The sequence below is a fragment of the Typopeltis vanoorti genome, chromosome 4 (genome assembly GCF_054136105.1).
Source record: "Typopeltis vanoorti isolate ZY-2024b chromosome 4, IOZ_Tvanoo_1.0, whole genome shotgun sequence".
Taxonomy (NCBI): Eukaryota; Metazoa; Arthropoda; class Arachnida; order Uropygi; family Thelyphonidae; genus Typopeltis; species Typopeltis vanoorti.
This window is the reverse complement of record NC_143552.1, coordinates 169,903,788-169,921,111: the sequence shown is the minus strand read 5'-3', so window position 1 is coordinate 169,921,111 and position 17,324 is coordinate 169,903,788. Positions and strand designations below refer to the sequence as shown.

At 37.1% G+C, this 17,324-nt stretch overlaps 2 protein-coding genes across 2 annotated transcripts in view; one reads left to right on the top strand and one right to left on the bottom strand.

Moving 5' to 3' along the window:
- The window catches only part of LOC150107841 (tektin-1-like), an 81,507-nt gene extending 70,344 nt beyond the window's left edge, over window positions 1-11,163 (bottom strand). The window contains exon 1 of the mRNA XM_090391588.1: window positions 10,932-11,163. Within this exon, the coding sequence (XP_090247714.1) occupies window positions 10,932-11,130 (199 nt within the window). The 5' untranslated portion in view covers window positions 11,131-11,163. The remainder of the gene's footprint in view (window positions 1-10,931) is intronic.
- A 265-nt stretch (window positions 11,164-11,428) lies between these two features.
- The window catches only part of sea (mitochondrial citrate transporter scheggia), a 204,842-nt gene continuing 198,946 nt past the window's right edge, over window positions 11,429-17,324 (top strand). Inside the window, exon 1 of the mRNA XM_090391587.1 lies at window positions 11,429-11,869. Within this exon, the coding sequence (XP_090247713.1) occupies window positions 11,743-11,869 (127 nt within the window). The 5' untranslated portion in view covers window positions 11,429-11,742. The remainder of the gene's footprint in view (window positions 11,870-17,324) is intronic.

Below are 17,324 nucleotides of genomic sequence, written 5' to 3'. Positions count from 1 at the left end.
ACTTCAACAAGACACTGAAGAGGATTGGGCTAATCATCAACATGTTGGTCTTCTTGAAATGTTGCAAATTTCACGCTGTCTTTCCTAAATTTATGTGCTTTGAAGAAATCATAACAACTGAACGTGCGAGGAGAATCTATCATAAAGCTAAATTAGACCTACTGTCTGAAAGAATCTCGGATTCTAAACGATCTCTCGCTTTTCTTTTCAATAAAAAAGAACTATAGCGGAGAAATTGGAAGAATCTCTAGATAATGAAAGGTGGCATACCTTTAATACATACTGTGAATCTCAAGCAGCCACAATACAATATAATAGCAAAGTAAATCTTATAAGTAAATTTGAAACATAAAAAATATTACAAAATAATAGAAACTTCTCAAAACCACACATTAATATTGACAAAGTCGTTATCAACAAATCTTGTTACATACTTTCAGAGGTAGAAAAAAGCATCCTTAGTAAAGTTATAAACTTTATTCCTTCCCCAAAATTAATACTAAAGGAGACTCTACTTACAAAAATAGAAAAAGCTACTTCTTTTCTCCCTCCACAAGATGCAAAACTTCTACGTATTGAATGAATCTTTATTATCAATAACGCAAAATCACCTGCAGATAATATTACTTTAACAGAACGCAAAGCTATTAAAAGTTTAAAAACAACAGAGATATAATTATCCTCCCTGCGGATAAAGGCAATACAACAGTAATCCTCAACTCTGAAGATTACTAGAATAAAATGCTTGAATTACTACATAATGATACCTACTCAATACTCGAGAGAGATTAAACTTGTGAACTTCAAAATCGTAAAAACAACTTATTAAAAACAACAACTGAATTATCTCGAAACGTTCGCTTATCTCTACGCTCTCTCCATCCGTTAATTCCTTGTATATATGGTGTTCCTAAAACCCATAAAGAGAACACCCCCATTACGCCCAATTGTAGAAGGTATTAATTCTCCGACATACAATCTGTCAAAATATCTTGCCAAATACTTAAAACGTTTTTCAGGCAAGTCACCATCCTTTATCAAGAATACTACAGAATTTGTTACATACATCAAGAATATTACAGGTAATGAAGATGACATCATGGCTAGCTTGGACATAACTTCTTTTTTCACTAATGTCCCAACAGATGAATTCCTAACATTACTCAAGGAAAAGTTATCCAAAAAAAGTTAGCCTTTTTTACACATTGCATCAGGTCCGGTTACTTCAAATTTCAAGATAATATATACAAACAAAATCATGGACTGGCTATGGGTGATCCTTTATCCCCCTGTACTAGCAAATATTTACTTAGAGGATTTTGAAACCAAGGCTATCTCTTCCTTTATTTTAACACCTAATGTTTGGAAACGCTATGTAGATGGTGTCTTCATTATTTGGAGCCATGGACATGAATCCCTTATGGTTTTCCTCGAACATCTCAATAGCCGACATCAAAGTATTAAGTTTACTGCCGAGCTTGAAACCGATAATTCCTTGCCTTTTCTTGATGTCAAACTGACTCGCACTTCTGGTAAACTCAAAATATCGATATATAGAAAGCCCATACACACCAACAGATATCTGCATAGTCAGTCCCATCATTTACCTCCTCATAAGCTTGGAATAATTTCCACCTTGGGACATAGAGCCCATTCTCTTCTGGATGACCCAAATGAACTTCTTACAGAAATAAACCATCTGAAAACTTCTTTCGAAGTTAATGGATATTCCAAGAGAATCATTGAAAAATTCCTTCTTAATCCTCCTAGACATCACTCAGAAGAAACAAATAGATTCAAAGGCAATCTATCTATTCCTTACATAAGTACAGTTTCCCATAAATTAGTAAACGTTCTAAGAAAATACAATAACAGAACCTTGTTCACTCCACTTCCAAAGATCCGTTTCTTAATAAGCCACCCAAAACCTTGTCATCATCAACTCAAATATCCTAGAGACAAAAATCGTGGAATCTAGAGAAATCATCTTCAATCTAGTTCATCTAAATAATACCATGAGCTACAACCTCCCAGATAGTCACTCAGCTGTAATCATATACTAGCGTTCACGTGATGCTGCATGCACGCACTCTTCCAACAATGCAACAAACGAAAGAACAGCTTTAAATATAACTACAACGTTTTCATGCTAATTATGTATAGAGACTCTCTATGTTGTTCATTGTCTTTTAACCTTCAGTGTTTAGTGTTTTTTCTTTTTTTCTTTCTTTTATAATGTCACCTGATGAAGGCTGCTACAGGCCGAAACTAGTAGTGTTTTTATATTAAAACCTTTTTACTTAAATCTCGGTTCTAGTCATTAAATTCTTCATAAAAAATATGTATGTTAACCGTTGTTAATGATCATTCCTTCATTATATATTTCATTGTTAATGAAATATGTAAGTTAATGATCATTCCTTCATATATATATAATAAAAACTAGGAAAATATCTTGATCTTGCATATAGATCTTATAGATCTTGCATCACTGCACAGACCGTTGAATCGCATCATATATATAATATATGTAGAGGGTTTTTTCCTTGGGTATAATATATGTTAAAGATACCAAGCTATTTTAAATATAAATCTGGTTTTTTACTTCATTTCCCAAGTAAGCAAACAGACAAGTCAGTGAAGTTTGCGCCTGCAAGTGTTGCAAGTCTAGCTGACCCTGCAGGTATTGCAAGGCAAGGCAACTCGTGGTAAAGGCAAATAAGCTCTGATCACTATTCTTAACATTTACTCTTAATGCAAAGCACATCTCCTGGAGGAGATGTATGATGCTCTGTATTAAAGGCAAGGGGCCACTACCCAGACCTGTTTCGACCTTTATTGAGGTCTCGTCAGTGGGAGCTAGGCTAAGAAATACTAAGTTTCATATTGACTTTAATACAAAGCATCATACATCTACTCCAAGATATGCTTTGCATTAAGGGTTAATATTAAGAATAGCGATCAGAGCTTATTCTACCTTTACCACGAGTTGCCTTGACTTGCACTACCTGCAGGGTCAGCTAGACTTGCAACTCTTGCATGTATATATATATATATACATGCAAGTACACACACACACACACACACACACACACACACACACACACACACACACACACACACACACACACACACACACACACACACACACACACACACACACACACACACACACACACACACACACACTGGTCTTAATGTGGGATTGGAAAGTCTTATAAAAAGATTTATTAGAGGGAAAGCAAAAGAAAGGAAGACAACGATACACACAGTTCAATGACATAAATGACTAGTTTGGCATGAGAGTAGCCTAAGGCAGAAATATATGGATATCCATAATAGTTAACCTCCTGGACAGAGATGACACTGTAAAGGATAAGATAGCCTAAGATAGGATAATGGTATATGGCCCTTGCTGTGATTGCAATAAATGTCTTAAACATAGTTGGTAAGCCTATTATTGGACAATATGTACTTTGGGTTTAGACTTGTCCTTATCTTTCATGAAGAGAAATGTATGCCCAAATATCACACAATCATTGATTGAGTCTGTTCATGATGTTAAATTTTTTCTTGACAATTATTCATAAGACTATTACACCCTTTTTTTACATATAATCTTTGTCAGGTAGCTTTATTTTATCCTCCTACATGTTTCGTCAATTTTTTCTATTGGCATCCTCAGGGAATACAAACTAGTAAGCTAAAACTAGGTTATAACTGATGGTTCTAATTCATACAAAAAATTGGTATTGTGCGTGACAATGTGCGTATCTCGTTAACGTGATTTATTCGTTATGGTTCATGACGTAGGAGGATAAAATAAAGCTACTTGACAAAGATTATAAAAACATGTAGGAGGATAATATAAAGCTACTTGACAAAGATTATAAAAACATGTAGGAGGATAATATAAAGCTACTTGACAAAGATTATATGTAAAAAAAATGTAATAGTCTTATTGATTGAGTCTGTTGAGAACAAACAATTAAAGTGTTATGCCATTCGATTGTGTAGATTGGTAAAATGCTTTAATAAAAATCCATCGTCTTTGCGAGATGCATGTAATCCAATAGTCTTTGGTATGAACGATATCTTTTTTTTTTAATTTTGATTCTAGTTCCTTAATACAACGAGGCGCTTCTTTATGTTTAACAGGATCATCCCAGATTGACTTGCAAAATTTAGGTGTTTCTTTTCTTTTTCTTTTTTTTTTCTTTTGTAGAAAAGAACACTGGTGATGATCCCATCTTGTAGTTTGACTGCAACCATCTGTTTGTTGCTGTTTGGCTTTTATTAGACTACGGCTGTTTTCAATTGTTTGTTGTATGAATTTACAATTGAATTTTCTTTTTTCTTCTGTGATACGTTTTCTGATCGTTTAGCACAATTCAGTGTATTCAATTTTCTCTCTCTCTCTCTCTCTCTCTCTCTCTCTCTCTCTCTCTCACACACACACACACACACACACACACACACACACACACACACACACACACACACACACACACACACACACACACACACACACACACACACACACACACACAACCTATGACAAACCCCTCTCCAAAAACATCATACAAGGACACATACAACCATACCATGTCCAAATCCAACCCTACTCGTAAAAAAAAAAAAAGTTAAACTGTGTAATAGCAGTTGAAGCCTTCCAAACAAACAGTAAAATCAACACCTGGCTTGCGACCAGTATACAAACATAACCACCTAACCTAACCAGGCATGTATTCCATAACCCTGATAAATGATATCAGGGTTATGGAATACATTATAGATGACAATGCTGATCTATCATGAAGTAATGACATTGTTACCCAAAACATTTTACAATGCTCACTTGAAATAGCTGGTACAACAGAACAGAAACAAGACAAAATTTCTGAGGATACAAAACAACTTATGAAGAAACGAAGAGAATTGAAACAATCAATTACTCTACAGAATTGATTTTGTAGATTAATTGATACCCATATGCCTGTGATAGAGATCGATAAACTAGAGAAAGGCTTAGTCCCTCTATTTGGTGAAGTTCTCTCTTCGAACGATTATCGCGATAATGATAATATTTTTTTACTATAATAATAATATATTACTACAAATTTCGCATACAGATTGCTGAGTACATTCATTTTTAATATTAAAAAAATTAAATCTACCCCACCACACACACTTATCAAGATGAGATCACCTCCTATCCACAAAACCTCGACATAGTCTACTTTAATATAGGGCAGACAGAAAAATTTTAAACTTTAAACTATGGACAGACAGAAAAATCAATTGAACAACGTATTGAACAACACGACCGAGATATTGAATAACATAGGAATGAAACCTCAGCTTTGTAATTACATGTGCTCTTTTCAGCTGACCCACAAGACGCTTTGCAAATGAGACATTAAGTGTTATGGGATAAATCGGAACTATTACCGTTGCTATGACACAACGGGGAGAAAAATCTGGGAGTCTTTGGAAATGGCATTAGATCCTAAACATCTAAATGTTAACCCAAATATCAAATTGTCTAAATATATTAGACAAGCACGTGCAAGCGAATGAATAAACATACACAACGTACTCAACAATGTAACATGGAAATATCTGTCTCTTGTATAACTACATAGTCTGACGGTTCCTGAACACACGCACGCACGCACGCACGCACGCACGCACGCACGCACGCACGCACGCACGCACGCACACACACACACACACACACACACACACACACACACACACACACACACACACACACACACACACACACACACACACACACACACACACACACACACACACACACACACACACACACACACACACACACACATTCGTATATTCTATGTGTGTGTATGTGTATCACACCAGATACTCAAAGTTACAACCATTAGCAGTGATGCATGCCTGACACTGACGACACATTGATTGCCGTACATTTTCGAAAATACCTGGAGTTTTCCGGATATATATTAGCAGCGGCAATGGCGATTCTTGCCACGAAGTCCATGTCGGAGGCAACAGGCGTTTCGTACACCATGGTGTCCCCCACAGAAAGAAACTTCAAGTGTTCCCCCACAGAAAAAATCAATGCTCGATAAATCAGGTGAGCGTGGGGATGTGACGGGTCCACCACGCCCAATTCATCGAGTCCCAAAGATCTGTCCAAATACTGATGCACAGAAATGCCAAAATGGGCTGGAGCCCCCGTCGCGTTGGAATCACATCTGCCGACGCACAGTCATTGGAACATCGTTCAGTAAATCCGGCAGAACTTCTTCCAGAACGGTCTGATACTTCTGTGAGTCCAGCCGGGGTGGTAACAGGTATGGGCCGACTAAGCAGTCAGCGACGATACCTGCCTATACATTAATAGCCAAGCGTTGATGTGCAGCATGTGGGTTCTCATGGGCCCCACACATGTGCATTGTGGTGATTGTAGGGCCCTTCGCGGGTAAATCAAGCTTCATCCGTGAACAAAACACAAGTTGGAAAATCCAGGTCTATGGCAGTTTTCTGCAGAAACTACTACGCGAATTTCACACGTCGAGGATAATCTTTGGCCATTAGTAACTGGACCCGTTGCAGATGAAATGGATGTAAGGACTCAGAGTTCAAAACGCGCAATACACTGAATCGAGATACTCCTATAGCAGAGGCAATGGCACGTGTGCTTGTCTCTGGATTATTGACCATCGCATGCAACACCTCCTCTTCCATGGCAGGATTTCGCGTCGATCGTGGCAGCCCACTATCATGCCTACGATCCCTGAATGATCCATAGTCACACAAATTATGATGTAAATATGCAAACATTTGGTGATGCGGTACACGTTTGTTTGGGTACCTTTCGCGATACATTCGTACAGCAGCTCGTCCGTTACTGTCAGCTAACCCGTAAACGAGGTGTATGTCTGCCAACTCAAGCGTTCGTAAAACGACGCACGTTCTTCGTATGACGTCGAAAGCTTGAACGAGGAAGCCCCAATTGGTGACTGGAGCGCTGGCGAACAACGCCGCCTATCACTTTCGGGTGGCGTTTCCTGCCATGCTTTCCTATGTAAGGTTGATTTTGATGTCCTCTACCTCCCCTCAAAGTTTGTACGTGGAATTTTGAACCACCTGTATATATACAGAATACTATTGAACAAGGAAGGCAACAGAAATGCACTTTGTTCTATGAGTGGGGGTCTATAACATGAAAGCAACTGATATAACCGCAAGAACGAACATACGAAGATATAAGAGCAAACTTGACCTTCATATCTCAGTTACTGTTATGTCCTTTCTTGTGATCATATCAGTTGCTTTAATATCATTTTTGTTCTAGGTGTTTATCACAACTTTTTAGTCCCCACCCCCTTGTAATTTCCTTATAATATAGTATGGCCACCCCACCAACCACTAGTCCTAGGGAAAACAGCCACATTTTGTTTCCATTATTTCGAGACCAACTTAAATACTACTCTTAAATATTTCTGACAAACGTGTACGTTTGACATCCAGGAACGGGAGAGAACCATTAACTTCCAACTCCACAGTAAATTGTATTCTTAGGTCTTTTAGGAAAAATTCTGTAACCAGAATTTACACAAAAAGAGCTAATACATCTGTCGTAGGGGCGTTAGCAAAGAGGGAAATCATATCAAATATTTTTAAAGCTTATTTTTTTCCTGACAACTAGAAAAAAGATTATTATGATTGATTCTATCACCAACATGAGGAATCTTTTCTACGCATTTCTTCAGCAAATTGCAGAGGAGTTAATCGCTCTTTTGCACAGGCAAATAGAATTTTTAAGTGTTATAAAACGAGGAATTAATAATCAGACAATTAAAACTCACACTATTTCAGACAACGAAATGACGTTATCGAGGGGACAGCTAAATAATGGCAATTTTCTGCTCTGATCTCCTCCTCGCATGCCAAAGCATTCAGTGATACCTTCGGAGTCAATTGGAGATTGGCTGCCAGTTGATATTCAAAATGTCAGTGCAGATTAACGATCTTCAATGCCTCCTTTTAGGTAATAAAACGGTATTAAAGGATTTTTCTAGGTATTTCTTCAGCATATTCCTAAGTGATAGAATTTTTCCTCTAAAAACTCGGATTTTTTGAGTGTTACAAATCAAAAAATTAGAACTCCCATTATTTGAGACGCTGGCTGGTTAGCCGAGTGGTTAGCGTATCCGCTCTCCAGCCAAAAGGCTGCAGGATTCGAACCCGCAACCTACTGGATAGAGAAGGCTTCACTCCCCAAACCCTGTGAGCAGTTTCGGTCGTGACTTGAAATTGTGAGGGTGCTGCAACTTTCGAAATATACATACACACTATAAGTACAGTGTATACGTGTTTCAATTAAATATGAAAATTATGGTAAAAATTTAAAACATGAAAAAATATTGTTTGTTATCGATATAATATCGATAAAATTATGCAGTTTAGTATAATTCAAAATTACTAAAAAATAAAATCCATTATCATAACCCCAATAATGTTCTAAATTAAAAACTATAGCAAATGTTGCCTTTGATTGTAATGTCCAAATATTTAAAGAGACGGAGTAAACACGATAAGCAGAATGAACACTCTATTACTGGCGTAAACTGCATATAAACAAGTGGAACTGCGCGACGGATAGTGCCGCATTACGCTAATAGCGCGCGTCTCACTATGAAGTGCATACGCTGGCGCGCGTGACACTATATGTGACACTGTGGTAAACACAGTGCTGCTAGCGTCCTTCGCCCTCCTAAGTGCTACAAGATGGATTTTTATTATTTTTTATACACAATAAGAGAATTGTATAGGATTGTTGATAATAAAATTAAATATTACAAGCAAATATAAATAAATTAAAAAATATATTTATATATAGAGAAAAATTGGGGGTTCTGCAGTTCCATAGTGCCTGTGGACGAGCCGCCTATATCCATGAATTACCATAGTGTCTACAAACGTCAAATGTGATTTTTTTTTTCATTTCAAGCAATAAAATGGCGGGGTGGGACCGCTAGACAACGGCAATTCTTCTAATGTGTATATATATATATATATATATATATATATATATATGACAGAATGATCACTAACTCGGTTAACATACATGTTTTTATGAAGAACTGAATGACTAGAACCGAGATTTAAGTAAAAAGGTTTTAATATAAAAACACTACTAGTTTCGGCCTGTAACAGCCTTCTTCATAATAAAATTATGAAGAAGGTTCTAGTCATTCAATTCTTCATAAAAGAAAAAGTATATATACGAGGGCTGTTCAATAAGTAATAAGACTAATTTTACTGTCGCGAAACCTCTCATCACAATATTAATTTCTGTGGAATAAAGAAATGTTGCTGTCTGTATTAACAAAAGAAGTTGATAGATGGCGTATACGGGCTGATGTGCCAGAGTGTCACGTGACTAAACGCAAGCTTGTTTCGGCGCTGCTACGACCCGCGACCAGTCGTCGAAATGGAAGCATCCTTGGAACAGCGTTATGCGATTAAATTTTGTGTGCGTTTGCAAAAATCAGCATCGGACACTTTTAACATGATACGCGAAGCTTTCCACTTTCCGCGAAGCAATGTCGAGGGCAAGTGTTTTTCGCTGGCATAAAACTTTTAAGGAAGGAAGGCAAAATGTGGAAGATCTTGAACGTGAGGGAGGACCTTCAACGTCCATCACAGAAACAATGATCAACACAGCAGCCATTATCATCAAGGAGGATCGCAGAATTACAGTACGCCAGCTGCATGTTGTCCTGAATATTTCTGTGGGAAGTGTTCACTCAATCATGGCTGAACATTTGGGACTGAAACGTGTTTGCGCCCGATGGATTCCCAAACTCTTGATACCGGAGCAAATGCAGCATCGAGTAGATGGGTGCGCAGAATGGAAAGAAAGACTGGAACAAGAAGGCGACAACTTCTTAAAATGCATCATTACAGCAGATGAAGCTTGGGTGTATCACTATGACCCTACAATGAAACAACAAAGCAGTGAATGGAAGCATCCGTCTTCGCCTACGCCCAAGAAAGCAAAAACTGTAAAATCGGCTGGTAAAGTTATGACCATAATGTTTTTTGACTACGAAATCATTGTTTACCAACATGCTGCAAAACCCGGGAATACTGTAAACGGCTCATATACGGACAATGGTACAGCATGTCAAAAGGAAGCATCCATTGCTGAAGAATGGCTTCTTATTGCACCACGATAATGCAAGGCCCACATATTGCTGGTGGTGTGGTGGACGTTTTGCAGAAGAACAACATAGATATCCTACCACACCCTCAATACAGTCCTGATCTCGCACTGTACGATTTCTGACTGTTTCCATAGCTCAAGAAACCACTAAGAGGCCGCCATTTCGAAAGCAACAAAGCATGTGTAAAAGCTGCGGAGGCGGTTTTGAAAGAGCTCTCAAAAAATGGACTTTCACATGTGTTTAAGAAGAGGACGCAACGTTGGGACAAATGCATCGCGTCTCACGGTAGTTACTTCGAAAAAGACCATGTAAATGATAACGATTAAAGGTAATCTGTTTTCTGTATAAATATAGTCTTATAACTTATTGAACAGCCTCCGTATATATATATCTATATCACATACACAGAAGTTGGCAAATTCGCGCTTACCCACTCTCCGTGGGGAGTAGCTATAGACTGAACAAAATATAATATTTCTTCATTTAATTATTAATAATAATAATTTTTCCATTCATGGTTCAATACTATTAATCATTTTGTGGAACTCCTATTGAATATTGAGTTATATCATTAAAATTGGTGGGAATATTGTACGAGTACATTTTTCGCCTGGCAACTAGGGTTTTAGATAATTGGTCGACCTCTGTATGTGCGCGCACACACACACACACACACACACACACACACACGCTTTTCTTACTTACCAAAGCTCCGTCCTACTTCTTCTTGTTTGTGGGCGACTTTTTCGCGAATATCCTCGCACACTCGTTTACATTCAGCAACCAATCGCTCTGACTTAGAGCAGCTTCCATCGGCCGTATGATATTTTAAACGATTTGTTGCATCCCAATCTTGTTCCGAATACTGTGGCAGTATGATAGTTAATCCTGACTGCTGCGACATTCTCAGTCTTATTTTGATAAGTTGAAACTAGGTCGTTTTTTTTTCGGTAACCGATTTACTCGTAACGTTGAAAAGAGCTGTGGTCACAAATGCAATCTATTTGACAAAATCACAATGATTTTGGTTAATGCATTGTTTAAGATGTTTCTATAGCAACCGCGATGCACCTGCCACCTATTATAACATTCGAAAGAAAAAAAATAAAAGAAAGAAAAAACCAGCTGACTGACACAGTGAAAAACTGAATTCCACATTGGTTTAGACTGTATGGGAGTGGACAAAAAATAACCAATCAGAGAAATATTTCAATATTAATAATGGAGATCACAGCTAAATAGGAATTAGTGTGGAGTGATGAGGAAAGATTTTAGTAATTTTCTGATTTCGAACGAGCATTTTGTATTACAGCATACTCTTTACCTGTCCGATTTTGCATACTTGTTTGCTACAACTATACAGACTTAACTATAAAGTGATAGCTGAGTACTAAATTTCAGTTAATTTTTCAAGCTGGATTGGATACGTGTCATTTGCTTCCTAGCTTCCGGATATTTTAAAGACTGTGTTAGATAGTAATTAATTTTTCTCATAAAATTAATTTGATCGACAGTCATGGGTGATAATAGTAACAAACAGTTTAGTAATCCATTTCTGAGACCGAGCATGGTTACTAATGGAGCAGCGCTGACAGCGAGCTCATTTTTGCCATCGCAAAAAACCTTGAAGGGAATCGTTGCAGGTAAGATTTTTATCTTTAAAAAAAAAAAGAAAGTATTTTAAAGTATCTACAAACTTAGCAATACGGAACTCAATGCAATTCATTTGGAGTTAGATCTAGGTGAGGGGAGAATGGAATGGTGGATAGATCAGACAGAAAATCATTGCCAAAAAATAATGTTTTAGGTTTTATTTTTATTATCATATCTATTTATCGTATGTATGAGTTGCATCAGTTAAAGTATTTAGGCAGACTCAGGATATTTAGGGGAATGATTTAATTTTGCACTAATACCAAAATATTATTAGCGAATTGAATTAAATTACATCAATGAAACAGAAATACGTATGTTATCAATAATATATATATATATATATATATATATATATATATACACACACACACACACATACACGGTGAGTGAGTTCAAGGCAAGATATGATAGATACTGTGAGAATGTCGTATAGTTGTGAGGACATGATGTTTAGGGCCTCCCTCGATGAGTCTAAGGACTCCCTGGAGTCGCCCGTAATAATAATATATTATTGATAACAAATCAAAACGGCGTCATCAGACGTTGCAGGAGATCTCTCTTGACCATAAACACACTTGTAATATTGAACTCATCTACACTTCTGGCATTCACAAAACAATCAGGTAATGTATTCTACTCATTCACTACTCACCATGCTAAAAATCTGCTGGTAAATTCTTCCCCACATCTTGACCCAACTGTCTAAGAAATCTTGTACTCCCTGCCCTCTTTTGCCCTCTACCCTATTTATAATTCCTCCCTTATTATAATACAAATAAATTTGAAATGTTAGTCAAAAATTAAATTAAAAAGAAGAAAGAAATATTAATATAATATATAATTCAGTTGTCCATTTCACCCCCCCTCCCCACATCACAAAAATTTATCTTATGTTCCCTTTTCTCTTAGAATCTTGAGTGGGCTTCATGGATTTTGTACTATTTCCTTGGCATTTATTTGCATATCTTAATCTATTCCTTTACTGTGTACATTTATTAATGTGCTATTAATTAAGAATTCAAGTTTATAAATTTGAATAATTCAAATAGTTAAGTTTTGGGATATTTATCCTTCTGGAAGTTGATTAATTGGGGGTAAGTAAATTAATGGTAATGGAATGGTTTTGCAAGAGATTGTATTAGTTTCAGTTAAATTAAATAAGGATATTACTGTACTATAAGTCACAGTTGCTGGTATTGTACATCTTTAACTTTTATATCAATGACATTGTCAGTGGATTGCAGGAGGATATTCAGTTGTTTGTGGATGATGCGAAGCTGGGAAGGGTTATTAGCAATAGTGCAGATGTGGTAGCCCTGCAAGAAGATTTGAATAAGCTAGACAGATGGGCAAATGAATGGGGTGTCAGTTTAATGCAGCAAAATGTAAGGTCTTGAGGTTTGGGACACATCAATGGGACATTGCATACTCTATGGGAGGAGCTATACTGGAGGACGTAGGAGAGATAACAGATCTGGGATTGATGATTGATAGAAACCTGAAATTTAGGGAACATATTGCAAAGGTGGTGAAGGTAACACAGAGGATTGCTGCAATACTTTAACATGCAGAGACAAACAAGTTGTTGTTCCTCTGTATCGAGCCTTGATAAGACCCCCATCTGGACTTCTGTGCCCAGTTATGGGCACCAGGGTTTCTTCGTGATGGGGAGGAAGTGGAGAGGGTCCAGAGACGAGTGACCGAGATGATAGCAGGTCTGTGGAATGAACCTTATGAGAATAGGTTGAAGATTTGTAGGTTGCAGAAATTGGACGATAGGCGAAGGAGGGGTGATATGATTGAGACATTCAAATTACTGAAGGGTTTTTATAAGATTGATCCAGAAGATATTTTTGAAAATATGACTGGTGGTGGGAGGACTAGGGGCCATGCATGGAAGCTGGGCAAGAGCATGGTTGACAAGGGTGTTAGAGCTAGGTTTTTTACTTGGAGAGTGGTGAATGAGTGGAATACGCTTCCAGAGTCTGTTGTGGGTGCTACGACCGTGAATGAGTTCAAGGCAAGATATGATAGATACTGTGTGAATGTTGAATAGTTGTTCCAGACATGATGTTAGGGCCTCCCTCGATGAGTCTGTCGACTCCTTGGAGTTTCCCGCAACAATAATAATAATAATAATGAGAAGGACACTGATCTACAGAGATAAGAGTTATCATTCCGTTGTATGACACTCTGATCGGACCACACTTAGACTATTGTTCTCAGATTTGGTCCCCAGGATTTGAAGGGGATATAATTAACTGTGGAAAATGTACAAAGGCAGATAACAAAGATGGTTTCAGGATTGTACAATGTTAGTTATAAGGATCGGCTGAGGGAATGTGGACTGCAGAGTTTGGTGTATTGAAGGAGAGGTGGTTACAGGGTTGACTCTGGAGAGTTCTTTCGCTTGGTTGAAGCAGGAAGAAGTGATGACAAGGGGCCATCCCTGGAAGTTATAAAAGGAAACTGTGAGCAAGAGGGTGAGGAGTGGTTTCTTTGCATGGAGGGTGGTTGAACCATGGAATGCATTGCCTGATAGAGTGGTGAGAGCGAGAACGGTCAATGAGTTTAATGAGTGGTATGATAGACTTTGTGTTTCCTAGAAGGGACCTCCCACGATGAGTCTTGGTAGACTTTGTGTTTCTTAGGTCAGACCTCCTGCAATGAGTCTTTTGACTTCATGGAGGCCTGAATAATAATAATAATTGATAAAATTGCTGGTTTGCAATTTTCTCATTTAAAGAATAGGTCAGTTATTCTCCTTAAAGACCTGACTGTTTTTTCAATGGAGAGACTAAAAAAAAAAAATCATGAGATGTACAGATTGGTGAATTAATTGACAAAGAATGGTAATAAAAAAGGCTATAGACAGTTTGATGAGAATATTTGATGAAGAATTTATGAATCAGATCAATTGAAGATAAGATTGAACATAACAGAATGAAAGCCATAGCTGAAAGTTGTGAGGAAAAGTCAGAGAAATTTGGAATAATTTCTTATCTGATTTAGAGAGAGATTTAATAGAATTCAATGACTTATAAAAGGATAATTTTAATCAAGAAATGAGAGAATGCAAGAATTGATGTGATAAAACTATATGGCTACTGTATTTTCAGGATTTATGTTTGCACGTTATGAAATAATTATAAATGCAACAATCTCAAAATAATCTGATAGAATACATTTCTATAGAGGAATACCATGATATATTAAATAACTTCAAAAACAATGAATCACTTGGGAAAGATGGTATTAACATGGAACTCTTAAATCAAGCAGAATTCAGATTTCCTGAATTAAATATGGACCAGAGAAGAATCACCAGAATCCTGTGGAAGGGCATAGTTATTCCAGTTTATTAAGAAAGCAACCATAAACACTGAAAATTTTCATTGAATAAGTCATCTCAGTAGTGGTTACAAACTATGCAAAAAAAAAAAAAAAAAAAACTAGTGATAAGATAGGATGAGGAGAAATGGATTCCCCAAGGTCCTGCACAAATGGTTAGTAACTAACAATTTTTGTAGACATTACTTGATAGTAATGTCTACAAAATTGGGAACTAAAACATAACTTCAAATTGGAAACTAATAAATCATAAAGTGGGTCAAAGCTAGATACTGGGAGGAGACCTCCACATAGCCTTTTAAGGAATGTGGAGAACTAACCAGTTCTTCTGATGTAATGTCTAGCTCTCTTCCTGTTAGGTATCTACCTGGATACTGGATGGGCTGGCAGTTTGAGATTTAGCCAGTATGTTTTATTCTTATTAGCTTAAAACAAAACAATGTTATAAAAAGGATGGAATTTCATGCTACCCATTGCTTTTTGTCAAGTAATTAGGACAAACAGTGGAAATTCAGCTACTAGAACAAATTCCAATGAAACATCAGCAGAGCTTATGATTGGCATAAGAAGCATCAATTGAAAGAAACAGAACTTGCAAAAAATTGGATAAGTACCAGATTGACATAAGTAATACCAGAACAAAGAAGACAGAAAAAAGAGGTGAGATGTTTCTAAGCAAAAAATACAAGATTCAAGCAATAATGATAAGGGAAAAGAAGTAGTAGTTATAGTATTCAACATTAAATATGAGGATGATATTCTTGAATGCAGGCAATATCCAATAGAGTAATGTGGGCAAATATCGGCATGGTGAACTGGACAATGAGACTTATTTGTGTTCATGATGCCACAGAAGCTCCTACTGTCCACAGTAGGAAATCATTATCAGACATGGAAATGTTCTGGCAAAATTTTTGGAGAAAAGAGCAAAGCTGAAAATAATGGTAAGCACTGCTGGTTCAGCACATGGACTAACTATTATTAACACCATGTTCCAGCATACAGATTTGCACACATTCACATAGCGAGAAGATGCAAGAAATAGAAATTGTTATTATTATTATTTGACACCTCCAGGGAGTCTTAAGACTCATCGAGGGAGGGCACCTACTCTTCAATTTTCTCTCTCTCCACCAACTACACCAACGCCATCTACCACCCACCACCATTAGTATTTTCACAGACAATCATAAACATCCATGCCCACGGTGGGATTTGAACCCGCAACCTTTTGGTGGAGAGCAGATATGCTAACCACTTGGCCAGCTAAAAATATTATTATTATTACGTAACACCTTCAGGAAGTCCAAAGGCTCATCGAGGGAGGTCACCTACTCTACAACTCTCCGTCTCCACCATTCATTTCATCAACCGCAACTATCTTCATCATCTACTGCCAACCACCACCGCCACTAGTATTATTAGACACAAACATCTACGGTGGGATTCGAACCTGCAGCCTTTTGGTTGGCGAGTGGATATGCTAACCACTCTTCCAACCATGAAGGCATGGTTGGCCGAGTGGTAAGTCTTATTGACTGTGTTATTGTTGATTAGTGATATTTTTATGCTGGTTCAGGACACCATAGCTTACAGTGGATTTGAAATCGGAAATTATCACCGTTTGATTTTGAGTAGGATAAAATTTGAATATCTTGCACACTTTTCTTTTCATTATCAAAGATTTTAAAAGTTAAGCAGTTTTCAGAGGTGAACTATAGACTCAAGTAGACAAATATTTCCTACCATTCCTTCCTAAGTACCTGTGTGGTATTATAGGAAATCAAATGAATAAATGTATGTCATATGAGAGAAATTAATTAGTTAACTGGCTGTATACAAGACAGTGTTCAAGCCAATTTCAGTATGTGGATCTGAGAGTTAATTAGAAATGAAACACTTAAGAAAAAATCAGACTGAAAATGAGAACCAAACCTTGGAGACTCAATGGACTCTTCAGCTCTTTACTTTACTTTATGGGTGATGCTATACTTCTGAATAACTCCACTACAAGTCTGTAAAATTCCTTGACTAAATTGAATAACTGTTGTTATAAATTTAGTATGAAAATCAGTAAAATGACATCTGTCT